The 27,217-nt window shown below is 39.9% G+C and overlaps 1 protein-coding gene across 2 annotated transcripts in view; it reads right to left on the bottom strand.

Annotated features, from left to right (window-relative positions):
• Positions 1 to 495: 495 nt before the first annotated feature.
• Positions 496 to 27,217, bottom strand: part of PRKN (parkin RBR E3 ubiquitin protein ligase) — a 678,491-nt gene continuing 651,769 nt past the window's right edge. For both annotated transcript variants that reach the window (XM_030235709.2, XM_018915631.2), the window contains exons 10-12: positions 16,532 to 16,618; positions 4,808 to 4,925; positions 496 to 1,789 (exon numbers count right to left, since the gene is read on the bottom strand). In XM_030235709.2, coding sequence (XP_030091569.1) covers positions 1,680 to 1,789; positions 4,808 to 4,925; positions 16,532 to 16,618 — 315 coding nt within the window. In that variant the 3' untranslated portion in view covers positions 496 to 1,679. The remainder of the gene's footprint in view (positions 1,790 to 4,807; positions 4,926 to 16,531; positions 16,619 to 27,217) is intronic.

Below are 27,217 nucleotides of genomic sequence, written 5' to 3'. Positions count from 1 at the left end.
AGTTCAGCAGTGCCAAACAGGAAAATTACCTTTGGGAAACGTCCATTGTCTTCTCATTGCCACTTCTTTTCGTTCTTATTTTCTTAATTCTACCAATTATGCTCTCATTTTTGGTACTTCATGCCTTCATTCTTTTGTCTCCTCACACTTTTAATGTCACTTCCAGTTTAGATGAATATTCCACTGGTTTTAGCAATTGGACATTTTTTCTAGTGAGCCTGGCATTTTTTTCATGCCTCAAGCTTCATGCTCTGCACTGATATGAGGCCCACCCATATTTTCAGGACTCTGCAGTCACGCCATACAAAATATTAGTTCAAACTTGATCAAAGAAGACCATGGTTGTGGAACTTATTTTGTGCTAACATTATGTCTTAATCAAAGGGCTTGCCTCTCAGCTGGGAGTTTGAATCAGTCAAGGCACAGCATGACCCACCCAATATTTTTGTACTCACTTACTTTGTATTAAAAAAAATAAAAAAGAAAGAAAGAAAGTTTAAAATTTTGACCACTTTATTTATTGTGCGTTTTTTCTCCAGAACTAAATTGTGCAAATCCTTACATGGTGTGTTGGATGTGGACATTACCCATTTCATTTCAGAGTAAAACATCAGTGTAAAGATCACAAACAATAAAATTGTTCAGACTTGGAAATGCTATTAAACTTTACGTACTGTGCTAACATTGTAAAATGAAGCTGTCCCTCTGCCCCACACCATTAGAGCAGTAAATGTATTTTCAGAATCATACCCACATTCTAATTCAATTTAGAAGAATTATGGTAGAGAAAAGCCCTGAGAAATCTCCTCCTGCTTCACTTTGCCATGTCCAAAGCATTCCAAGAGTACAAGAAAAATGAAGCCCTGTGAGTGTAGCTTGAACAACACATAATTGGATCCAGTCACCACTGCACCAACAGCCACGGACAGGGCTGAAACTGCATCCTTAGCTAATCTTCTAATCTTCCCATGGTAACAAAGGTAGGCTGAGTAGGTAGGCTGGCTTTGTGTTGTACATCACAAATACACAAGGACAAGTATGGCATAAAGCTGGGTGTTTCCATGAAAATTTCATTTGAAAGCAAAACCCCTGCAGAAAGCCTGTTAGGAAGAAACCCAGAGAAAACACTAAGGAGCCACAGCCTTCCCTCTGCCAAAAATGCTGTTAAGAAGAATTGCCTTGAAATCAAAAATGGTGCTGAATGAGCGAAGAAGTGGTCAAAGAAAAAAAGCAGATGATGCAGGAAACATCTTCCACCCCCCCTTGATGCTTGCACACTCAGACACACACACACATGCAGACTGCTGTCTCTTGCAAGAGTTATGGATTCCTGACTATAAATGTCAAGTAAGGTTCCTCTTGGTAACCTGGCCAGCTGTCTGTGTTGATAGACTGCACAAGTTCAAAAAGTTGTAATTTACCCCTCTTTGTACCACGATGAGCAAGTCTGTCCATTAAAACAATTATTCTTTTAACTTCGTGGATTTAAAAGCCTTGGCATAACTTCAATGTGATTTTGGTATGATTGCATATGCAATAAAGCAAAAAGCCAACAAACTAGGCCAGCTTCTGAACTCTGTGTCCCTAAAACCACTGGGACTTTTGTTCAAGCAAATGGTTCAGAATTTGACCCTGATAAAGACAAGCTTTAGCAGCAGCACGGGCTGGCCTCAGCCCTGCTACTCAAACCAGTGATCTCCCATGCAGGTTCTGTTCCACTCCAGGCCACAGTTCCAGCACCACTCAAACCTGCACTGAGGGCGAGGACATTTCATGTGCATGCAGCCACCTGCAAAACAGCAACAGAATGGCTTTGGTACTTGGAAAACACTTAGAGATGGTAATCAACAATTAAGAGCATTAAAATCGACTTTCCTAGACACTAATTTACCAACTAAGTAAATTATTTAATAAAAGTACAAACCCAAAGAATATCTCCCTAGGCTTTCCAAAACCTGCTGCTCCTCTCTTATTGGGCTTTAATGTGCATTTCTCGCTTGAGGGACTGCTGGGGTAGGAGGAAATTAAAAAAGGCTACGCTAGGGATAGGGAAAAGAGATGATAGTCTGTGACCTTTCAAAGCAGTCCTGGAGAGTTACCTCCTCAAGGTCACTCTACACTAGTCCAGCTGTGAGCCAGAAGATGAACAACATTAAATCCTTTCTTGAATTTGGATTCAAAGATTTGCAAGATTTGCAAAGTTGGTTAATCAGGAGATACAGACTTTGGTTGCTGACTGCTGATCACACAAAAATGACATTAGTAATTTAAGTTGATTTGAGCTTTTTAGTATCTGAAGCAGCCTTTTGATCATATAAATGTTTTTTGCATGTTGGGTTTCTTACTTCTCCATACCACGAGAGCAGCTTTAATTTCTCTGCTCATAACCTTGATCAAAGTTTATTTTGTAATATATAAACATTAACATTGTCAAAGGTCATTACAGAAATACACTGCAAACTGAAATTATGTTGCTTGCCACACAAAGAGATCTTTTGTATAATTCAAGCTGAGAGAAAAGCATGAAGAAATGCTGAAATGTCATCTTGGTTTGACTCCAAATGGTGATGGGAGGTACAGGGAGTGTGTGTTCCTTACTGTATGAGCTGCTGCCCTTACACCATGTTTTTAAAAGTGCCACTCCAGAATGTTTCTCAGGAGGCAAAACCAAACAAGAATTGGTTTGTTAAAATAGGCCTGTCTGCTTCACCTGACAAAGAGAGAAAACCACTTGTGATGGCAAGGTCTATTTGTCAGTTTATATCTTTGTGTAAGAAATGCAATGTGCCAGAAAGATTTTTATCTTATTTAAATGTAAACATACAAATGGCCAGCCTCCATGTTCCAGTTTATTTAAAGTTTAGATCCAGTCCTCTCTTGCAGCTTGTATTAAGCCATTACTGGGTAAAACTCATCTCAGTGCTGGTGCAGGACCCAAACCCATTGGGTGCCCTCTGTAAAACGTGTGCCCTCCCTGCTAAGCTGCATAATCCCTGTTATCCTCTGCTGCCTGGCAGCTGAGATCAGCAGTCAGGAGTGGAGAGTGCCTCAAGCAAGGGGTCCTGCAGCTCTCTGAGAGACATGGATGTGTGTCTGAACTCACTCAGACTGGGGCCTTCCCTGTGGGAAAGGGTTTCCCTCTTTCACTTCAGCTGTTGCAGGAAAGTTACTGGCGCCCAGAAATATTCTACAATGCCTGTAGTTTATGTGGGCTATTACAGAAAAGTTATTGGTATTGTCACTGTCCCTTGTAAAAGACACTGTCCACAGAAGATGGGAAGGAAAGCAGAATTATTCTCCTGTGCGGAGTCAGCGAACTCCTCCCAACTGAGGACTGCTGGCAGACATCAGGATACAGTTGTCAGTCTCTGGACAGCAGCTGTACTTTGGCAGCTCTGAAGTGTTTCTTTAAAGCTTACAAATGGCAGCCTAGAAGCTGGCATGTGCAGTACCCATGACCAAAGAAGAAGGCAAGCACTGCAATTTTTAAGCTTCGTGATTTTATTTGCAAAATGACAGAGTCACTGAGGTGGGAAGGTCCCTTAAGAGAACACCCAATCCAAAACTCTGCTCAAAGCAGGGCAACTAAAGCAGGGTGCTCACAGTCTAAGAGAAAGTAAAGGTCTTACCACTCCTTCAAGCCTAACCAGAAGGGGGTTTTGTTTGGCTGTGCAGAAACTCCTGAATATAAATAGTCACCATTACAAGTTGTCTATTTCTAATCAGATGAAAACTTCTGTTTTTCAGTCTGTTCTACAAATCTGTAAATAATTTTTGACCTAGGCCTCTGTTATCTCTCTTCTGCTGCCCACCTTGCTCTCCAGGCTATGCCAAATCTTGTCTCACCTTCCCACTCTTCAATTCAAGCTTTCTTTCCTTCTGCTTCTGGTGCTTGAAGGTGTCTCCCACTTTCCATCTGCCAACTGCCTTTTCTCTCATCAAACCCCAGATTTCAGGATTTTGTCCTATTTCTTCCCCAGTAATATTTCTGCAGTGTCACTGCTCAAAGTGTTCTCCCCTTGCAGTTCATAGTGCCTTATTTGGTGTTTTCAGTGTCCCATGTAAATGTCACAAGACTGGGAAACACCCTCTAAGTATTTGTATAATATTTAGGCAATTTTATTAATATATTTTTATTAATTAACATAAATACAATTAAGTCTTGGAACAGTATTAACCTATAAAGTACAGTCTATTTACCATTCCTGTTCTTCATTTTAAACATCCCAGTGCCAGCAGATTACTTTTCTTCCTACATGGTAAGCACTGATTAATGCAAACTGTTTGTCAGGACTCATGTTGCTTCCTCTAACTTGCTTTTCTACTGTGGGCAAGTGGCTGGGTTGGGATTAATCTCACCCAAATTCAGCCTTATACTGTGTAGACATCTACAGCAAGACTAATTCTTCACACCTCACTTTTAGGGATGATTTTCTGGCCTACATATGTTCTGCTTCATCAGGAGATGAGTTTTACCCTAAAAATGTCTATTTTTCCCAGTGACAATGGAAAGTCTGGATAACTAGCTGGATATCCAGTCATATGAATGCTACATCCAATGCCCCATTTCCCCTGTCTAAAAAATAGCTGGACATTTTGTGAGGCTTAGTTGGTGGTTTTAGAACTGAGTGATTTATTTCGTGTTTTTAAGATAATTTAGATAAGGTGACACAGGGAATTATTCAAGATTTTTGTGCTCTCCCCTTTTGGAATAATATTATGTATAAGTACACCTGCACATTCGTATGTTTATACTGTAAAATGAATTTCAAGAGACAGGTAAGTACAAGACCTCTAATAAACTTACCATTTTTTTCTACTGGAATATTGCAGTTGGGGCATGGCTTGGTTGTCTTCTTGATTGTTTCTCTAGATGCTTCTTCCCATCGAGCTTGCATGGCTGCATGTTCATCAACTACAAACCCCTGCAAAGAGAGAGAGAGAGAGAGAGAGAGAACTCATTGGGGCATCAAGCTGTGCTGCAAATGCACCAAGACAGGTTAGGCAAAAGGGAAGGCAAAGGAGGAGTCAGGTGAACCTGGCTGAAAACATCACATGTTGGACACCACAGGTTTGATTCTGCTTCAGGGATTAAAGCCCTTCTTGCAAGAAAGGCAAAAACACCAGGGAAGTGCAACACTTGGTAATGCAGGATGGTGGGGTGCCTGGAAGGAAATGTTTTTCATAATAAAGTGTACTCCTTTGTATTGGAGGTCTGAGTTTCATTCCAATATAATCCTACACAAATATAACAAGAACAAAGAATAAACAAAAGTTTTGAAGAAAAAAGTAAAAAAACCCCACATCTGAGTAATGAAATGCTCAGAATGACACAGAAGGAAAAAGTCATCATGAGGAGTATAAAAGGGACTCCTGTGTTTGTCCTATTTATGACTGGGACAAAATTACATAATCTACACAAGTGGCCCATTTGGCTGTTTCCTACCTAAAATGATAGTACAAGGACAAAAGAGATGGCAGTGCCTTGAGTCATTTCCATCACACAGGGTTGGCAACCATTTGAATAGTACCTAGCTTCCAACCTTGAAGTTCTTCTCTCTCCATTCATAATATGGTTTTATTCAAGCATGTGGGCAAATAATGAACTTAAACAAAGCTATTTAATTTATAACAATTCCTGTATCGTAGTGTATACCTTCTAAATACTTGTAGGCTTTTATGTGGATAGACTTTTATATTTATTTATATGGATAATTTTTAATATATTTATTTCTAGTAAGACAGAAAAAGGAAATTGGCTTAACTTTAAGCCATGCAACAAAGCCATAACTCTGCTTTCTAGTATTGATAAAATATATAAGTTTTGTCAGCGAGTAGTGCCTTGATTTTCATTCTTGCCTGAAATGACCTCAGTTAAAATGGAATAACAAGGACCAACATCTGCAGAAATTGATTTCCAGGTCATCTAGTGGCCATTGCAATTTGCATTTAAGGAAAACCAAACCAAAACTCAAAACAATAAAAAAACCCTGCACTGCCTTCATTTAATCAGGAAACATAAAAAATATGTTTGCCATTATTTATTTTACAGCCTACATCAGTCTCCTCAGTCTGTAAATGTCTTTTGTTGCTCCTGAAGATTCTCCAATCTGCTTTTTGATGTAGAGGTGACAAAAATGAAGTCTTTTTATCTGTATCCTAGGAATGACTTTTACTTTTGTCTCTCTGCTTGTGGAGAGGGAACTTGGCCCTGCACCCTTCTGGATTATTCAGCCATTCGGCAGAAAGATGACCTCTATACAACAGCACATTAGTAAGTTCTGGGAAATAGAAAAAGCTGCTCAGGCTAATAGCAAAGAACATAATCTAGTATTGATTTTTCAACACCTACATCCTTAAGGAAGGATGACTTTTGCAAGCAATCTGAGCTAGCTCAGAGAGGCAGAGTGGGAGAGCAGGGAACACTTGACCTGGGGCTCAGTTTCCCCCATGACAGAAACAAGATGATATCTCATTTTAATGGGAGCTCATTGCTTAACATGCATACAGTTGAAAATCACTACAGCAGTGACAAAACATTGCTATTCTTTCCAGAAGCACTAAATGAGAAGACCAGAAGTATTCTAAGTTTTTGTAATCATTCCAGATGAGCTTCACACTGGCTGTTTTCTCAAATAGTCCAAATCCAATGTTTTAGTACTTGCAAACATACTTTTTTCTCCATCTTCATGTCTTTGTTGTGATCTAATAGCAAAGGATACTGAGGCAAAATTTCACATACCAAATTGCTAACTTTATTTGTATAAACATTTTTGGTCTTAGTTCTGCAAACAAAACTGGGAGACCTTAGGAATAACTAAAAGAAACAACTTCTAGCCACACACATGCAGTTCAACAAGAACAAATTGCTGAAAACACCAGTGAATAGTTATTTTTAGTATTTTCCATTGCAAAAATTCTAGCATGAGCTAGATGCAGCAGCATATTTCAGCCCATTAGAGCTGAAACACCCCTCCTATGCCCAGTCCTGCTGAATGCTACGCTAAAAACTTCCTGCTGCATGAACCAAATGCAGAGAAATGCACAGTGATGGAGTCCCTCTGATTCAGGGAAGAAATCATACCATCCAGATCCATAAGCCTTCAGTGCTCATGTGCTTTATTTAGTGTTCCACACCCACTGATGGCAAGCACATGTATATTTCTCTGCTTTTTTTCTTCCAACAAAAAAGAAAAGGTGTATGGCAATTCTTCCTTACCAGTGTCTATTTAAATAATGTTCCTACATCCTAAACTAGCAAACCTAATCTCCTTGAAAGTGGCCTAGGTCTGTCAAGCAGAGGGGTCTCTAACTTTGCTTGTTCTGCCTGGTCTTGGATAGGAAGTTCAGAGATGCTCCAGGTGTGCATCACATGTCAGTTTGCTGAGGACAGGAGACTTGGATCACTTCTGATGCTCACTCTACACAATATGCTCTAGCTCCTCAGTTAGTATGGAACATTTGTCCCAGCACTATGGAAAAGCTACTAGATTTCATCCATGCCACTTTATGGATTTAATAATTTTTTTGATTCTCAACTGTGCTGCATATTATGACCAGGAATGAATACCCATAAATAACAGCAAGCTACAGAAAGAGCTGCTGTAAGCACTGTTCAATATCCCCCCTTCAGTACTTCCTTAGGGTGACAGGAGCAAAAGGTTGTCTTATTATCTCTGGGTCATCCTGAAGGACATAGATTTACTTCTGTTCCTATGCTGAGTCTTTTGGAAAAAACTAACAGGGATAAAGAGACCACAGAGACTGCCGAGGACCATACAACAATACAAAAGCCACGCACATGGGATGCTTTCTTTGCAGTTAATCAATATCATGCAGTACTGGAAAGAGATCTACAGGGACAGAAAGTATCTTGAAATAGAAATAAAGTGTCCTTCTTAGAGCAGCATCTCATTCAGGTGATAGAGTACACATTGACCTGTCAGTAGAACTACACTGAAGCAAATGTTCACAGACAGCAACTAAACAGTACCATCTAGATTAAAAACATTCATGGCAAAGCTTCTTGTTCAAAATACTGGAGGTCTTAGATACATAATGTTAAATTTTGACATCCACCAAATTATATACTGCCTTAGCACACTTTAATGATCATGCTTACTTTGCCTGGTGTAGACAACATCTCAAAAGTGAAGACCATTTATTCAGAATAGAATATGCAACTGTTTACCTTCTTTGGGCTTTGTTTTAAGTGGATGCAATTCCTGTTTGTTTGCCCTTGGTGCTTCATCACTCCCCGATAAACAAAAAAGCTGGTCATGCATAACTTTAAAAAATGTGTCTTAGTGAAGCTTTCTTTAAATCCAAAATACATTTGCTTTTGATCAGAAATGCTTGGTTTTCAGAGAATTTTACTTGCAAAAATAAGCTTTTTATTTAGGGTAATAGAAATATGTAAAATTATTTCACTTCATGTGAAATACAGAATTTTAAAAAGGTTTAGATGTCTCAAAACAGGAAGTATTACTCATTTTCTAACAAGAATGTGAGAAAAGCTATGTATACTTGAAAGCATTTGAAAGGAAGACAAAGAATAATTCATTGTGCATGAGCAATGTTCATCCCACCATAATATTTAGGTTAACACAGCCCACTAGAGCTAGAGCTCTAAGCAAAAGCAGCCTCAGCTGTTGAAGCCTGATCTACAATGGATGGTGACAGTCCAACTAAGATTTATTGTGTCTTCTCGGCTTCAACAGGGCTGTTTTATGAACATGAATTACCATACTGCCATGTTTATTGGTGACTTTTACTGCAGGGGTAAAAATAGCAGGTGTCTAGGGCACTAGATAGGCTAGAGGGCTTTGGAAGAAAATGGATTATTTGAGCCATTTAAGAGTAAAAATCTGACAAAGAGAGGTGTGCATAGCTATGGGACTATTGCTCTACTTTAGAGACAGATTTAGGCTAATTCAAAACACTAAAATGTGGCTATAGATAAGGAATAGAAAAGATATTAATTCAATGAGATTATGTTTCACACACAGGAAAAATAGTACTACAATGATCCCGTTAAATCCACATGAAGCAGCTTTGTGTGAGCCAATTTTTCTAGTGTGCCTAGGGAATTCTGACATAAAATGAAAGAGCTGCTTTGTGATGGCAGCAACTAGTTAAAATCAAATTGATATACATAGGGTATTATATTGGATACAAGATGAAAGAGTGCTCTGGTTTGGTGACACTGCACATCAATGTTCAAACTCTGTGTGTTGCAGCTGTTCATATAATGAATTAAATTCAGGTAGATGGTGAATATTGAATTTGCACTGATCTAAAGCAGAAAATCTAATCCAATACAGGTCATTCTTATATAACTGTTTTCCATGAGTAGAATAAAGAACGTGCCTTCTCTCGTAAATGGCAACACTGCTGAAAATGACTGTCAGCTTAACCTCATAAACAAAAGCAGTCTGTCACATCTTTTTTACTTTACTGCTGTCCAAAATAGGAAACCTAAAATTCTCTCTATATAGTTATCATCTATTTCTCATTAGGCAGAAAGTTAAAACCTATTCTCAGATTTCCTCTGGTGCATCTTTATTTATAACACAGAGATTAATTTTACAGGACATTTCCCAGTTATAGTTATAGTTTTTCTTGCTCCTTTAGTTAGGCACCTATGGGTTGAAATGTCCTGGGCTTGACATTGTGAGTATACCAAACACTAAAACCCTGAGCCTCAGTTTGTTTTTCAGTTGTTTAAGATACTTTAGAAATTAAGCTAGGTGTGCAATTCCTTGTACAGTCATGTTTTATTTAACTTTTAAAATTTACCTGATGGGAAAGAAAACCCCAAGCAATGGCCTAATAACAGATGTTCCACATTTCAATCTGTGACTCAGGACTCATTGAAAGGTACTATGTACAGTGAACCTTTTCAGTAGCTTTTCCTTTCACTAAAATACAGGGAAATAATTAATGATTTTTGTGGTTAGCATTTACTATTTATCATTCTCATTAGCTGCTTAGAGACCAGGCTTCACAACCCTACGTGCTTGCTGCAAATCTGCAGCATGGGAGGTTAGCATGTGTCATTCCACGATGGAGAAGGAAGCCTGGCAGGCATTAACTGTGCATTTCATACCCCCTACTGTCAATTCTGAAACCTGCACACAGGAGGCAATGGGAGAAAAAAAATGGGCTGGAGGCTCACCTGCAGCCCAGGTGAGCTGGGAGCTTTTCCAGGAGCTACATTCCAACAGCCTTCAGCAGCATGCCAGGTGCAGTGACAGGCTTTCCTGGATGTGGTGCCCAAGCACATGAATGTGCCTTTATGTTGCACCTGTGCAGCAAGAAACACATCTGGGAAGTGACCCTATGGGTCTGCTTGGAGCCAGTTGTCACCTGAGACATCATGTCTGAGTCAGCTTTGAGCAGCCAGGGCCCTGGAAGTGTGTGCTGATGAAGAGGCTCGGGTTTGCCCTGACTCAGCTGAGACTGCTCTGCTTTTGGTTAGGTCTGATGGGCTCCTGGGCTGACAGAGGAGCTGGATAAATTTTATACTGCCAGTTGCAGAACAACAAAGCTATTGCCTGGATCCTATGTTAGCTACCTGAAGACTGTGAGGGCTGAGTTCCAAACAAGGAACAGCGAGGTTTGATTTGAAGGTGATGGGTCTGGGAAGGGCTTTAGGATTTGGTGACAAAGGCCTCCAGCTTAGTACTACAGCCAGGACAGGCAGTGTCCCACAGGTTAAGAGTGGAGTTGAAGTCAAGTTTTACAGCACTAGCTATAAATTTACACTGGAAAATATTGTAGGTGAAGGTTTAGAACATGTATCTTTATGATGCCTCAGTAAAAATGGTGTTGCTGTTTATTGTAAGAGACCACAGCCTTTGTGCCAGGCCAGCACCATGAGCCTCAGGACCCATCAGGCTTCATCTGAACTTGTTTTGGCATGCCCAGAGATTTGGTTTAGCCTGTGACAGCAGTTATTGAATGACCTGGTGACTATTCCCCTGTTCTGCTTTTTGTACAATTTTTGTATTATTGCATGGTTCAAGAGTTAATGCATTTTTGTAACTAACAGGCAGCAATGACCAATACAGGTATAATCAGTCAGAACAAATTGTCTCTGATCCTTCAATAAAATGCTGTGCAGAGGAGTAACGGTATGGGATGATAGAAGAAGCCTTGAAAGGAGAGGCACAGGATGATATGGGAGGCCCCACCATGATAAACCACACTCAGGTGGTCAGTTACCCAAATCCAGCCTTGAAGGATGGGTAAAACAGTCTTGAGGACAACAAAAAGAACAAAGGCATAACCAGCTTGGATAAAACACATCAACATTGGCTTGTGCATCAGAGGAGTCTGTTAACAAACAAATAAGACTGACTCCAAGCAGATTATAGAATAAGAAGGAAAAAAAAAAAATCCTTCAATATTAACATCATGCTACTTCTGGTAAAGGATTCACTATAGCAGCCCATTCCAGACTGCAGCTATTGTGCCTGGAACCCAGAGGAGCAGTGGAAGGTTAAAAATAACACCAGGGAAATGGGGGTTACCAGAAAGTTTGCATATCCTTTATTTTAACTATAATTTGAACTGTAAGTCCTACTGTTATTATAAATGGGCTCAAAATGCTTCACTGATAAGCTAAGATTTTGATAAAACCAGTAATACATTTTTTTACTTTGCATATACAGGTGAACACGGTCTGAAATGAACACCTTTAGCAGGTAATGAGATTTTCAATGTAACAAAATGGCAGAAATTTACACCACTTAGTCTCTAACCCGTGTGCAAAAAATGGGTAAGAATTTTTAGCTGCATCAGCAGCTAAAGATGAATACTTAGAGAAGGATTGTACTGGATTGCGTGGATTGCAGGGCCAGACTTGCTAGAACGGACTCCTTCTCTGACTAGCTGGAATTAAGGCTTGGACTAAGACTAGGTGTGTTCGGACAGGATTTTTAAGGAGTTTGGTAGGACAAGATAATCAGCAGCTTCTCAGAGAAAGTTTGTCCACAGAACCAACTCTAAAACATACTTTTTAATAACACATTTCATCCAGGCTGTGTTACCTTTTTCCCCCCAACACTTATGACTCAGTGCCCCATATTCTACTCACCTATTTACACAGGCACCACTTTTACATCAGTGTCATTGCAATTACAGTTTACCTTGCCAGTGTCTCATCAACATGCCCAGCACCAAAACCATCCTGGGAGCTACTCTGAAAAAGTTCAAATCCAATATGTGGCCGTATTTTATTGTCCACTTGCTAGTGATCAAGAAGGTGCATTGCTTATCCTTGTAACAGGAAAACCATCTAGAAAGGTTTTGTGCTGGGAAAGCTGAGCTAATTTTAAGGTTGGGACTTACAGAGGAAGCTGGTTTATGGCTAGACAGCACATACTGTCTATGTGTGAGGTTAAAAGAGGCCAGGAAGCTTGGTTTTGTGGTGTACATTGCAGGGACTATGTGGTTATTTCTAAACCTAAATCTGGCTGGAGTCACCTTTACCATGTCATTGACCCCATCATGCACACTGTGTCTTTTAATTCATCAGATATGATTTCTTCTGTCATCCCAAAGTCCAAATGGCTCCAGGAGGCTGCAATGGTTTTAAAACAAAGCTTCTCAACTGATATTGCCACGGGTAAATTTTATTTTCCCTGAAATGGTGTAATTTACACACTAAGATGGGAAATAATCAGTCCTGCCCCAGTAAGTAAATGTTTAAGATAAGCTTCCAATGGACTATCTGGGTTAAAAGTAGAAATTTCAGCAGAAAGAGAACATTTTATCCTTCCCAATGGGCCATGCAAAATCTGTGCACAGATCTGAAAGGTCATGATATGCCAGTAGTTAAAGCTGGGCTGCTCTCTGCACGCTTTGCAGAGTTTGCCTTTTACCCCAAGCAGCAAGTAATGCCATTTAGCTTCCCAAAGCTTCCAACCCCTTCATTTGGAATAGGCTTTCAGAGATGCACGTGGCACCTGCTTTATCCCCCCTATGTCCTCAGTCGTGGTTGCTCTCCTCCTTCCTCCTGCCAACTTACCCCATTGCCCCTTCCATCCTTCTCTGCCCTCCTTCCCAGTCCCACCAGCTACACTCCCCTCACTCCCCTCTCTTTACCTCAGGCTTCCTCCTCTCTCCTTTTGACATCTGCCCAAGCACAGGCCCATTTCCCCACCACCATTTATGTTTCCTGGACCCTCATAGCTGTGCCATGTCATTTCACATCTCCCCTCCTCTTTCCAGAGCTTCCACTCCATCTGACAGCTTACAGTCCCTCCAGTCAGCCAAGGCTTTCATGAACACTCAAATTCCTCTATATCAGGCTCTGTCTCTGCTTCTGAGGGCTCTTTTTCTCCAAGTCTTCCCAAACTGGTGTCAGGCTCTGAGGGTACCATCATAGGCCACCTGTGGAGCCACCTTCCACCATTGTGGCTCATCCCTGTCCCCAGGCCCTGCCCTGACACATGGAAAGTCCCCAGGAAGGGCAGAGCTCTTGCAGTGCCCTGACACCCCTTAGGAGAGCTCTTCCTGATCTCCATGCTGCCATCCACTACTGGTCCACCCAATTCCTCTGCAACAACTCTCCTTCTTGGCTTTTGTTCCACCTCTGCCATACTCCTCGTGCTCCACCATGCTCACCTCTGTCACGCTGGCTTAGGCCTGAGCCTGTCCACAGTGTTTTGTATTGTTGAACATCAGAGAGCTGCAGGCATTTGCAGAAATGTGAAGGCAAGAGAAGGTCCTTTCACTACTGCAGCTACTAGAGGCTAAAGCAAACCCTGCATTCTTCTTATTGGAACTATTTCCCTGAAACTGATTGTGTATCCTGCACCTCTTCTGGAGAGGAACAGTTTATGGGCATTGTGTTTGTTTGATCCTTAAATTTGACTGGCAGAAGTTGTGGAAATAAGATATCTTGATAAAATAAATGACACGGAAAGGATCCAGACAGGAGTCAAATTGCATGAACTGGAGAGATATTATTCCTGGAAGTGTATTATTCCTACCTTGAAACAGACCGTGGACAAAATCACACAAACCTTCTCACTGCCTCACCAAGCACTACAATCACAGCAAGTCAGGTCTGACACACAGACCTACGCACCTGGCAGGTGATGCCAAGTGGAACAGACAGCCTGAAGGCCCCGGTGGATAAATGTTCACACCGATTTCAGGGAGAGAGACGGGAACTGTCCCACGGGCGCTGCTCTCCATCCATGCCCCGGCTGGTGTGTGTGCCCGGCAGGGAGCCCGGAGCGCAGGGCGGCTCTGCGGGGATGCGGGGCGGGGGGAGCGCATCGCAGCAGCCCCGCCTCGCCCGGCTCCTGCTACCGCTGGGTTTGCTCACCCGGCTAGGGAAATGAGGGAAAACATTTCTTCAGTGGCACAGCACCGCCGCGTGGAGATGTTTCATTAGTGCCGCTCTCGGTTTCTTCGGGGAAGAGGAGGCGGACCTAAGCCTATTAACTTCCCCTGAGACTGGAGTCTCAATGAATCCTGCCTAGTCTGTGGTCTTGTCTGTGCAGGGGACTTGATTCGTATAGGTGCATGAGTTATTCTGGTACCATCATCTAGCTATTCTGGATATTATATATAGATATAAAATGTCCTTGAGAGTACAGGACATTTTTCAGGAACAGCAAGAACATTCACATGATACTAGAACTGCAATAGCAGTCAACATTGCTAAGTTAACCGGTCTGATTGGGTGCAATTCATGTGCTGTGAGATTGAATCAGATGGGTGAAGTGCTCCCATTGTTATAAGGAAAAGCAACGGCAATATTCAAATATTTAAAATAAATGACTTCTTCCTATGGTATTCTGATTCTTCCTGGCATACCTTTATCTCTGCCTCAGAAATAAAAATTACATAAACTCTAGCTTTCACAGAGCCAACATTGTTGAAATCACTTTTTACATGCCATGACAACTTTCAGTACTCGAGGCAAAACTCTAAGCATAAGTAACTTAATGAATATAGAGCTCTCTTCATGTTGAGATGTATTCAAGTTATAGCTCAGTTTAATTCAGGTAAGATATTGAGCCTTGGTCTCCTGCTTTACTAGGCTGTTGAATCTTTAAGCATCTCTCAATGTCTCTGTTGAAATTGCTTTGTTTTTTATGTAAATGGGAATGGGAACCAGAAGACTGCTCTAAGGCTATTGCAAATAAAATTAAACTGTTCTTCATAGAGGGCAGCTAAGCTGCAAATCTCCTTATTATATATACATATGGCTTTAAAAATGGGTTGCACAAATTCATGGAAAAAAATTGCTGATAGCTACTAAATATAAAATACCACATGTACATCACAAATCAGTGGAGGCTGGGAAAGCAGATGGATTTTGAGTCTGATACAATACACATGCTACAGGTCAACACAGGTAGAGACCCTGACTGACTAGGAGGATACAGGCTGTTTTGTTCTCTCTCAATTAGAGCTAATTCTTCTTATAAATTAGAAGAGCTTCACTAAGAAAGGTTAAAGAGAAGAATCTTTACACAGGTCATGACCTAGTGCAAGATCTGCAAAGTATGGCATATGAACCATCTCCAAGTAGCACATGGCAAAAACGCCCAGTAGAATTTCAGCTCCTTGTCAGTCTGTGTTCAGTGAGTCCCCAAAATCCAGCCTCAGACAGAGCCTGCCTGCAGGCATTTACAGGAGCTTGGCACACCTCCCTGAGAGCTGGCTGGATGCAAGCCCTCATCAGCACCTGCCCACAAACCTTTATCTGCCACATTGGACTGTGTGGAGGCTTAGAGTTTGAGTTTCTTCTTAGCATCAAATCTGCCAGATAACTGAATACCAGTTTTCTGCTTCCTAGGAGTGCAGCTTGGGCATCAAGCTGTGATATTTAGGGGGTATGTTTTCTGTTCTTTCACTCTCTCTCTCCCTCTTTTTTTTCTTTTCTTTCTTTTTTTTTTAAGTTGGACAGACTGTGGTTTACATGGTTTATTTATTTCAAGGAAAACTTGAATCTCAAACAAAGAGAAATGCCAGGAGAGAAAAAACTATTTCCTCTCCAGGTCTATGCTACAATAGCTACAAAATTATAGAGCAACCTAGAATAATTATCACCCAACAGCTTGCAGCCTAGACAATCTATTTTTTTATTTCTCTAAGCTAAAACATAAATTACCAATAGGCTGCACAGGCTGTATCAAAGCCCTGTTATTTGGCCCAATCCCACATGATTTCCTGACTGGTGCATTGAAAATAAGCTGAAAGGCAGAAAGACTATACAAAGCCTTTCAAAAGTGTTCACACTGAATAGAGACAACCCTAGAAGCCCACTGGGAAGGCCTTTTCTTTATCAGCTGATGGCAGAGCCCTGTGTGTTCCTGACAGAACTCGGCTACTCTATCAATCAAAGCGACTGCAATCCACCGCAAAGCCAATTCGGCAACTCCGATGGCTGGAGCAATTCAGCATCAACATAATTGCTTTTACTTAGGATTATAATTAGGACCCATTTGACAAATGTCACTCTGGCTGGGCCAGGGATAACGATCAGGAGTTGTGAGATCCATACCTTCTGGGCCATGGCTCCTGGTGGGCTGAGGAGAGAGTTGCATTCCCCTTCATGGAATTCTTCTTTACATTCACGGCAGAACACGGACTGGAAAACAAACCAAAGCATGCCAGTCATAAAAACACATTAGGGACATAGACAGCAGGTTACAATCAGGAAGAGTCATACAATAGATGATCCCTTGCCCTTCTCTTCCCATTAAATTCCCATAATCCTCCTAATTGTGCATATTGTTATACACTCTGATCATTAACACAACAATTTTGCTGTTATTATTATACATTTCATCAGTGAAGTAACGTAAATGCCATTATTAAAAAATGAGATTTTGCGACATGGTTCATTTAGGGACATAAAGTCATACTAGATCGTTTATGGGTGTGCTTTTCCTCCTGTGAAATCTATTCATAGAAGAAGGGTGATAGCTGAAAAAAGCTGTTCTGCTGTATAGTATTTGCTAATGGAAATAGTCTATTCATAGTTCTGAATCAAATGCTTTCTCTATAGAAAACTATTGCTGACTTTGCTAGGGGATGACCACTTTATAAAAGGCCATATGAAATACCATTTTCTAGGAAATTATATCCTTGCCATAGACCTTTATAGGATGGCTTTAAAAAATCATAGAAAGAACACAATGATAGGATACTTAATGCAGGGTTTAGGGATCTACCTCTAGACCTTTATTGCATTTTTAGCAGTTGTTCTGGTTTTATCTTCCTTAAATAATGTTTTTCTTTACATAAGACTTCATTGAAAGCAATGTTTTTTGCAGATAAGTGAAACAATTCTCCCTAGCTCAGTCTGACTGCCTCTGCCACCTAAAGTGGTTCATATGTATCAGGTTTGATGCCTTTTCTAAACTATAAAATGAAGATATCTGACTTGACATGTGTCGAATCTTTGACCCATCAAAGCTGCATTAAATTCTTTGTCCTTGCAGGTAAAGGGAAAAGTCAATAATGTAGAAGGGTTGTCTCTTATGCTGTTTTAAAGCTATGCTGTCTTGATACAACTCCAGACTCTGAAAGATCTCTCAGTGGTAAGCCACTCTGACTGGCATTATAAGCAAGGCTTAAAAAACACACTTGATTTTTAGATATAGACCTGCATTCACATATAATGAATGAAGGATATCAGGAGGACATGACACTAGAACATTTGTCTGCCAGTAATTCCAGCTTTTGTATTTTCATTTTGAACTCTTTCAAGCTGTATTTTGACTTTTCCAAGAAGCACTGGAAATCACATTTTATTGTCATGCTAAAGAAACTGCCCTTTATGAAAAGAAGCATAGTGCAAGTCCAAAAGGATTGATCCTGCTATTTAGAAAGGCAGGGAAATTTGGAGCAGTGGAGTAGAGTGAGTGTTCTAATTTTCAGAGATATCAAACCTAAACACTTGTTTGCTTTTGTGTCACTTCTCCCTCTATTTCGTCAATGATCTAAAATGTTTTGTTTTACTTCAACCAACACTGATTTGTTAATTCACTCATGGTTGTTAGCAAGCAGCTTCACAATGGAGGCACTTTTTTGTGGGGTGTGTTGTATGGGAGGCTGCATTGTTGTAATAGAGCATCACTTAAATACAACAGTGATTTGTGGGGCATTACTGGGAAAAAAATTCACTTGTGTTAGCTCTGCTCAAACATGTACAGGATTTCCATCTGGGTACCTAAGGTCTTAAAGAGTTGTTATTCCTTAACATTTAAGGTTATGCCTGGGTTTAATTGAATTTCCTGCTGTGTGTCCTACTCTCTTTTTCCTTTGTGACCTAATTTCCTTATGAGCACATCTGACTGACATTTGTCTGATAGTGTTTTTGTATACACTTGCCTTGTCACTGCCTTATCACACAATGCCTCAGCTTGCTTTCCTTACTCCAATCTCTCTTTTCCCATGCAAGCACAATTTTAAACCTTTCATAAACATTGTAAAGGGAGAAATAATAAAGAAAGAGAAGAAAAATAACCAGGGCATATATTTTGCAGAGACATTCTGGCTGGCTAGTTTATATGGCATTGGTGTTTATTACAATAATAAAATTCATAAGCTCCTGCAGTACTATTTAAGACGTGAAATGCATTTTCTCATTATAGAGGCCGTATTTTATCCTTGTCTTTGAAATAAATGATCCTCAGTACCAACGTTACCAATGTTTTCCCCACAGGCCTATTGGAAACATTCATGAGTGTATAGCTGGGCCTTTCACTAACAACTGTATATCCTGCAAGTAAGTCTGTGAGTGGGCCTGCCACATCCTTGCAATGAAACAAAGCCTGATTTTTTTTTGTGAGACAGGATACTCTTTTCACATCCTATTAGATAATGGATGAGATGTAGAATCAGTTCTGTGGCAAAGAAACACCCTGGAGGCTGATCGGTTTGTCAGAATAAATAGGCATCTCCCAAGAGAAATGCATTAAGCACTCCCTTTTTATGGCAAAGCATGCATCATAAAGAAAAGGCATGTCACTTACAACAAAGAGCAGTTGGTGATAGTTTTTTTCATTTTTTACTTTCAGACATGAAAAATATGATAAATTTTCAGTAACAAAATACAGTTGCAGTAAGCAACTGCAGAAATGCTGTCAGTTAACTTGTATTTTATGGCTTCATTAATATTAATACAGTTACTTTGCCCTTGGAAAGGAAAGGATTTGATGTTCAGTCAGGATTTAATATTTTGCATAAATTTAATAATAGTAAGTGTTTAAAATTACTATAAGTACTGTAATTACTAATAATAGTTACACTTTCTTTTCCTTCTTGTGCCAAAAAAAGACTGGCAGATTGCTGTGTTAATATAAACAGCAGATAAACTTTATATGTCTTTATGCATTTAGCACTTGCTGTTGTTACCCTTGAAAGTTTCTTTGGTTGGAAAACAACCAACACAAAGAATAAATCCCAAAGGTTCAAACCTACCCCTGCATTAAAAAGAGGATTAGCAGGGAAATCCCCAAAGCACTTAAGGGATTTAGGCACTGGAAATTAATATAACCTGTGTGTGGGCTATTACAGGCTTTGGAATATCTGTAAAAATGTATGAGATAGACCCAAGCAGAAATCCTAAATCCAGTGACCTCAGAATAGGGGGTATTAAAAACCTCAACAGGGATTCGGACCCTGTTTTTAAAATCCTCCTACTGTGATGATTATTCAAACAAAAGGTAAAATCAGACCAATCTCCAGTCACTTCTGTAGAATTCAAACGCCACAGATGACGTCTGCAGTGATGCTGAATAAAAACTAGGGTGATAAAATGAAGCTTCAGTCTCAGTGACTCCTGACTGGGTCATTTATGGCGTTTTAAGTTTGGAAGTGGAAGCAGAATGTAGCTCTTTTTTTTTTTTTTTTTTTTTGAATGAAAGGAAAACGAGTTTGTCACTTGCATGCTATGCTGCTTGGTTTTTCAGAAGTAGAGACTTTACCCTTTCCTTTTTCGCAACATTTCAAAGATTTTCTTTCCCTTGGATTAAGCACCACAGCTCTCATTCTCTCCCTTGCCTACTGCAAATGCCTTTTCTTTGGTCTCTGATAATATCTCCCTATAGTGCTTGTAAGTAATACCATTAGAATCATCTTGCTTCCAACTTCAATAAACTACTCCCATTTTCTGCACAAAGCTTCAAGTCTGAGCTCCCTTCTTTTATTTTAAAGTTACTCCTCAACTCAGATATTCCTTTTCTTTTTCACCCTTACCTCCTTCCATGTGTCTACACAGAAGAATGCAAGGAAGTTTGCAGTGAGGCAAGGTTTAATCTGCAGCACTGTAGGTGCACTGCTAGGGACTTCTTGCAAAATTCAAGCACACAGCCAGATTTCTTACCAGCCTTCTGCAATCTATGTTGAAATCTGAGCTATCATTTCTTCCCTCCTAAAGTTATCACTCTTGGCTCTGTACTGAAGACAGACCATGTTTTGGCCGAAATGTGCCTTCCAAAGCCAACATTCACATCCAGATTAAAGACATCAGGTGAGGAAAGATGCACTCATACTTCCAGTACAGTGTTTCATTGGGTCTTTAAAATCACTTTTAAAATTTGTATCTAATGTCTACTTTGACTCTTCCTAGCTTCAGCTTCCAGCCACTGGTTTGCATCTCTCTGCTAAAATAGAGAGTCTTTCAGTATTCCATACTTTTTTCCTGTGAAGGTGCTTAGGTACTGCAATTAGGATATCTCTGAAGCTTGTTTAACCTAAACAGAGAAACTCCTAAGCTTCTCACTGGTTAAACCATTCCTCCTTCCTCTTTTCCTCCAGCCCCAAATCATATTCATTGCATTTTTCTGAGGATTGTCTTGTTTTTGTCACTAGTTATATTTGACTAATCTGTAGCATTGCTGTGCTGCATCAGCAAAGTTTTTTTTATATACTTCTGAATCACTGTTGAGTATTGAATCATGACAGGTTTGATGACAGTCCCTGTCAAATGCTGCTACCAATACCCTGCTTTGCATAGATTCTACACAGAAAACATTGCTTTCTGTGATCTGCCAGCTCTTTAATCCTCATGGCCAAAGCAGGATGAGGCATCCATACTGCATCACCTGGCAGTGATGAGACAATGATGCTGCTCAGACCCTAACCACATCAGCTGGAACCCAGCCCACTAAAATCTCTTATTGATATAATATGGTGAAGAATTCCTTATCAGAATATTCTCTGGTCTGAAGTCATACATAAAGACTTGAAGAAATTGATTTTGTTCAGCTACTTTTTCTTATCAAACCTGTAGTTTCATCATAGAATGAATCAGTTTCTTCTGTTAGGACCTGTTGTCACTGAGAATATATTGGCTTGTAAAATCTTAAAGAAGATCACTTTTTCTACCTTTTCTCTTTTCATCATCCCTCATTCAGTGGTGGCTGTCTGGACCCTCCACTACTGATAAGAACTGTGAAAATTAAAAGCTACTGAATGCAGGCAGGATCAACATCTTCATCAGTACTGGAGCAAAACTAGTATGCAAGTAATGCAAAGATTCTTAAAAACCATAACTATATGAACAAAGAAAACCAACACAGATCTCCTTTCATTTTTTCCCCTTTTCATTTAAAATACAACAAAAGTGCAAAACTTTTACCTTCTTTCTCAGGAAAACAAGTACATCAAGAAATCAACCTTCAACGCATCTACCTCACTCTTCTAAAATCAAACTTGAAACCAAACCAAAAGAGTGCTACGTTATAATTCATGCTAAGGCTGGAATAAACCACAGCTGACAAATGTTAATTCTATTATTTATTGGGCTGCCAGAAAATGCTCTTTAAGTGCTCTTGCAATGTGAGAAGGCTATAGTATAGTCTAAAGAGAATCCCAGAATAGCCATGCATAATCTAAGACACATATGGAACTAAACAGACATTTTTGTGTCTTCAAAACCAGTTTGGTTATGTATTGCACATCAAAGCAAAATAAGCATTCTAAAATACTTGCACAGCTTTGATCACGGCAGCATCAGAACATCTTGGAACTGTAAGAAAACCTCCTTCATTGCATGCCAGTAAAGAAACAGAGGACTGCTATTGCTGTTTTAGTGACTGAAGCCTGATTTGTAGAAAACCTGGGCCACAGATCTCTAAAAATCTGAGGATATTAATTCAGTTGATATGTGTACCTAAATGCCACCGAGGATCCACACTAAAGGTACTTGTCCAAGATCACATAGCAGCACATAAAGATCTCCAGTTTTTAGACATTGGACTTCCCCAATAGTCAGATCATTCCTCTAAACAACCACATTCTGGTTTCATAAGGTCAAAACTTTGCCTAACTGAGGTAATCAGTAAAGTATTTCCATGCTCCCCCCTGCCCCACCTTTTGTAAATGAAAATATAATGGAGGAGTGTAAATACATAGCCACCAATCACACAGAATACCCTGAGTTCCAACCAGCAAATAATGATAAGGTATAGAAAAAATGTATAGTTGTTTACTCTTTATCAGAAAACAGGATTTTTTTTAAACCAGACTTCTTTAACCTGAAGAGTTTTATTAAATAGTAGTACAAACAAAACACTGGATAGGTAAAAATTAATTTCTTCACTGGACAACATCAACATTTGGTTAAAAAACTTCCTTGAAAATGTAAAATGTCATAGGGCACCAAGTTTCAATCCTAAATGAGCTTTTGTAGTCAAACTATAGGCTGCTGACTGGAGCAAACATTTACATTGAAAATATGAGCATTCCTTATGGGAAATCAAAGCAATCAGGAAGTGACAAATAGAATGACCCAAGTTGTCTCTCTGTAGTGTTTCCAAATGCACTTTCCAAAGTAAAAATGATGTTGTAGGGATTGAGAAGTAAGCACAGAATTTTTTTTCTTCTAGAAAAGCCCTCAAACCCCAGATTTCACAGAATATGATTTGACCATGTTGCATGACTTTCAAGTAAGACAGGACTTGGATCTTGGTGAGAGTTCAGACCTCCATAAACACACATTGAATATTTTTCACTCTGAAACTATGAACTTTGTTATTTATTTCTACCCAATGTCCATTAAAACCACCCCCCACCCTCTGTGAAGGTCACAGTCCTTGTCATGCTGCTGCTGTGAATCAGGCATCTCAGGTTTTGGATTGACTTTGCCTCTGGCACTTTGTTATGTCCAGAACCAAGTGTGAGACCATCATCCACACACCCTGCCTTTTGATATTTCTTGTCCTTACAGCAGGAAACTTTAAAGCAGAGTATTTACCATCTGGAGAAGCTATGTTTACTCAGAATTTGTGGCTTTGCCAATTGCCAGTTACAGAAAAACCTGCAAATACTACAATGAAGATAAATGCCACAGTACAAAAAGCTTTCATTTCTAATGACACCAGTTTTATCTGATATGAGGCAATTGCAAAGCATAGTAGTACTTGCAAAGCAATTTTGGTCTTTTTCCTTATAATAAAGTACACACATTTACTATGCATATTTCAGCTAAAATCAAACTTTTGTGAGAAGCATGACAATCTGTCAAAACACGGTTTCAAAAATACAGCTGCATTCTCTGAGCAGCTTTTGCAATCTAAGGGCAATTTGCCATCAATACTATAAGAGGCAATTTTCTATAAACATAAAAAGCTTTAAGCATAGGACTGCATCAAGATTTCAATGTTTTCCTTTTGAATCTGGAAGTAAAAGTCTCCTTTCTGACTCCTGCAAAACAACCCATGGGCTCATTTCCTAAGATCTAGCTGATGGCATTTACATCTGAAGTCTCTTCAGGGAGTGCTGGTGAGTTTGTGCTTACAGCCAGACATACTGTCCTGGAGATTGCCTTACATCAGACACCATTAACCTAAAAGGTGGGCTGGTTAAATTGACAGCATAAGCTCAAAAAACCTGTCCCAGCCCTCCTCAAGCCTGATTTGCTGATTTATATAGAATGGCAATCTTATTTCTGCTTCCCAGCCCCCTTCTTTGTTGCCATGTAGTCTAAGCACTGCAAGGGATAGGAGAGAAGACAACAGCAGGGTCAGACCCAGGTACTTCTCTCAGAAGTGACTTCAGGCCTCTGTGGGAGAAGACAGAATGCTCTTTCCAAATTTCTCTACCCATGCCTACACACAAGGGTGTTACACAATCTTGGCTAGGATGTGAGACTATTAGCCCATCCCAGAAAATAAGAAGGAAAAGCCTATAAAGCAGAGTTGGTAACAAGATTATGTGTTATATTGAAAGTGTGAAAACCTGTTGGTTGTGCTATTATGTGCACATTCAAGAGAGTCATCTTGTTATCACTGAACAAACTACCTGATAGCTGACTACCCAAGCAGATGTGAGTTCAAACACCACACAATTTTCAAGGCAAACCATGGCTTTGGTTGTTGAAACAGGCATAGATAGCCCTGGCAGAGGTGCACAGCCTTAACAGAACAAAATTGTGCCCTGAAGCACTAGGAAGGGATGCCCATGCCCAGTTAGGTGCCAACCAAAGTACTGCTGTTAAAGGAAGCCAAACAAGCTTAAACCAAGTAAGCAGCAGCCTAGAGCAGCAGGCTGCTAAACCCTGCAAGGCATTCGTGTCCCTGTTACTTACCTGTGCCAGAGCTATGGACAGCAAGCAGAGAGAGCAAGGCTTCTAGCTTGTCAGGCTACAGGGACTCTGACAAGGTCTTAGATGTTAAACATTACTACTTTGAGGAGCTCTTCCTAGCCCCAGAAACAGCTGCTGCCATGGAGTCTGACCCGTCCTTCAGGACCAGCTGTCACAGCTACTCATCCTCCTCTGCTCTTAATTCCCTTGTTCCCGCTTCTCCTCTCTGCCTTCTCGTTTCTGGGCAGCAGTAGTCTAGATCTTTTCCAAAGCAGATCTTTTCCACTCTTCTTCAGGTGGAAAAACTGAGTTTTACTTGCAGGTTGCACTGCTGAGAAGCTTGGGGTGGCCCTGCTGCAAGTCTCAGGGCCATTCCCACAATCTGTAGCTAATGCAGCTGCAGCATATTTGGGACCTGGATTACTCTCTCTGTGTGGTGCTGTATATGTTGGGTGGAGGTTTCAGAATTGCTTGGGGATGCAGAACTGCAGAGATCTCTTACTTCCCTCTGCAGTATAGACATGACAAAGGAATTTAATTAAGTGTTAGGTTCTTTCTTGCCCCACTGGAGAGAAAAAACAATTGTGTATTGACTTAAATCTGTTCCCATTTAAGTAACTTTAGTAAGTAGAGAGGCACCTAATGACATCTATCTAGTGTATAATGTTTAGCAATTTCATGCCTGGATGACTAATAAAATGCAAAGTGGATGCAGGTTAACGTAAGATTTCTACAAATGATTTCCATTATAAATTACAAAGTATTTATATGAGGAAACATTGAAAAAACCCCAGTATCATTGCCACCTTATAATTTAATGGAATGCCTTAGAAAGTAGATGCAAGGGATAAGGAGGTTAGTAACTGATGAATAAGAGGAACACTTTTAAAGCAGTTGGAGATATAAAATGAAAAATGTAAAGCGGCGATTTTTAAAAGGCTTTTTGTAATCTAGTGCCTAACATTCCCTATTTTACATCATAAAAGAATGCAGCATTCCACTTAAAACTGATAAAAAGGAAAAATAAAAGTAAAATAGGAACAAAACCCTAGCTATGTAACATATATATAGGGACATATTAAAACACAAACTATGTGCCTCTCCCACTTATGGTAGTAGAAATCCTCTGTCACTTAGTGGAACAATAAAGTATTTACTCCAGATAAGATAAAGTAAGAGCATGAGTCACATTGTAAAGAAAATAAAGCTAGAGTGTATGTTGTCATCACTCAAATGGATTCAAAGAAGTAGTGAAATTTTACATGGAAGAAAGCATTATTTTTAGGAACAGGGATGCAAAGAGGGAAAATGACAGTTTTTTGAGATGCCTTCAGAAAGGGTGAGACAATGCATTTGATAACAAGGATAACCAAGTGACTATTTTTTCCTCCAGAACATGCAGCACTACAACTGTGATGTAAAATCTTGATTTTTTTTTTTCAACAAAGTGGTTGAACGCTACATTAAATATCACTTCTCCCAGGTCTGAAAAAGATGTTTTGTTGCTGAATGCATATATCAGTTCATAAGGAATGTCATGAGGAATGAATTTTACTGCCTGTGGCTTTAGCTTCTGCTTTAGCAGCTTTAGAGTTCTATTAATATGCCCTTAAAAAGTACAACAAACCTATTTCCATATGATAATACTGCTGCTCTGCATGCATGCCCTGGGCATTTGAGCATCTAGCTGCACATTTATATGTGCAAACAGGCCTGGAAATCTGACGGGTTCATTAATGGGGTTCTTGAAATGAACTACTGACCATGCACACTGGGAAGCTGATGAGAGCTAGGCAATTACCCAGTGCTTAATTCACACCGAATTGCAATAGAAATCAAGAAACTCCCTTCCTTGAATGTTTTTTAAAATATCCCTAACAGAATGAAGGCATCCCACATACAACCTTTTATTCTGTGCCATTCCCAGTGTGTTCTTGTAACAATGTGCAAGACGTACATTTTGTTCATCTCCCGGTTCCCTGAATTCATCTACATTAAAAAAAGCCCACCCAGCAATATTGAAAACTTCCCGAAGATGGCAGCAGTGACACAGGAATCGACACAAGCTGGCTTGGCTGAGTTTTGCGGTTGAAAAAGATTCTTAAAAAAAATCATAGACAACAGCTATGATCCAGTCCAGGGTTACTGACAGCTGATACACTCAAAACCAGTCCTGACAAGGCGGTCTCATGAAGAAGAAATGGTATTCAGATGCACTGAAACACACAAAAAGGAGCAAGGGCATTGCATTTCCTCTTGAATCTGGTAACAGCTGAAGCCCTGTAAAAAAAACCACCCTTCTGAATATGACCATTGAGCAAATAGCATAAAGAATGTATCTGGAATAACTGTGGTGCTGTTTTAAGTGTTTTATTGGGTTCATGCTATCTCCTATTTGTAGCACTTGTTTTTTAGAACTGCAAACACACATCTAGTTTATGCACTAGGGTGAGAGTAAAATAACGAACAGATTTGTGTGTCTCTGTGTTCTCAGGAAATGCCTAGCTTCTGCACAAGGATCCAGTGAGCGTGCCTTCCCTCTTTGTGACCACATTAAGGGCATTAGGATTTCTCTGAGAGAAATTGTTTTTGTTTGGTTGTTTTTTTGGAGGGGGGTGGGAAAGAATGACCTCAAGTCTTTATTCTACTTCT

The sequence above is a fragment of the Serinus canaria genome, chromosome 3 (genome assembly GCF_022539315.1).
Source record: "Serinus canaria isolate serCan28SL12 chromosome 3, serCan2020, whole genome shotgun sequence".
Lineage (NCBI taxonomy): Eukaryota > Metazoa > Chordata > Aves > Passeriformes > Fringillidae > Serinus > Serinus canaria.
Note: the sequence above shows the minus strand (reverse complement) of the source record. Positions and strands in the feature narration are given on the sequence as shown.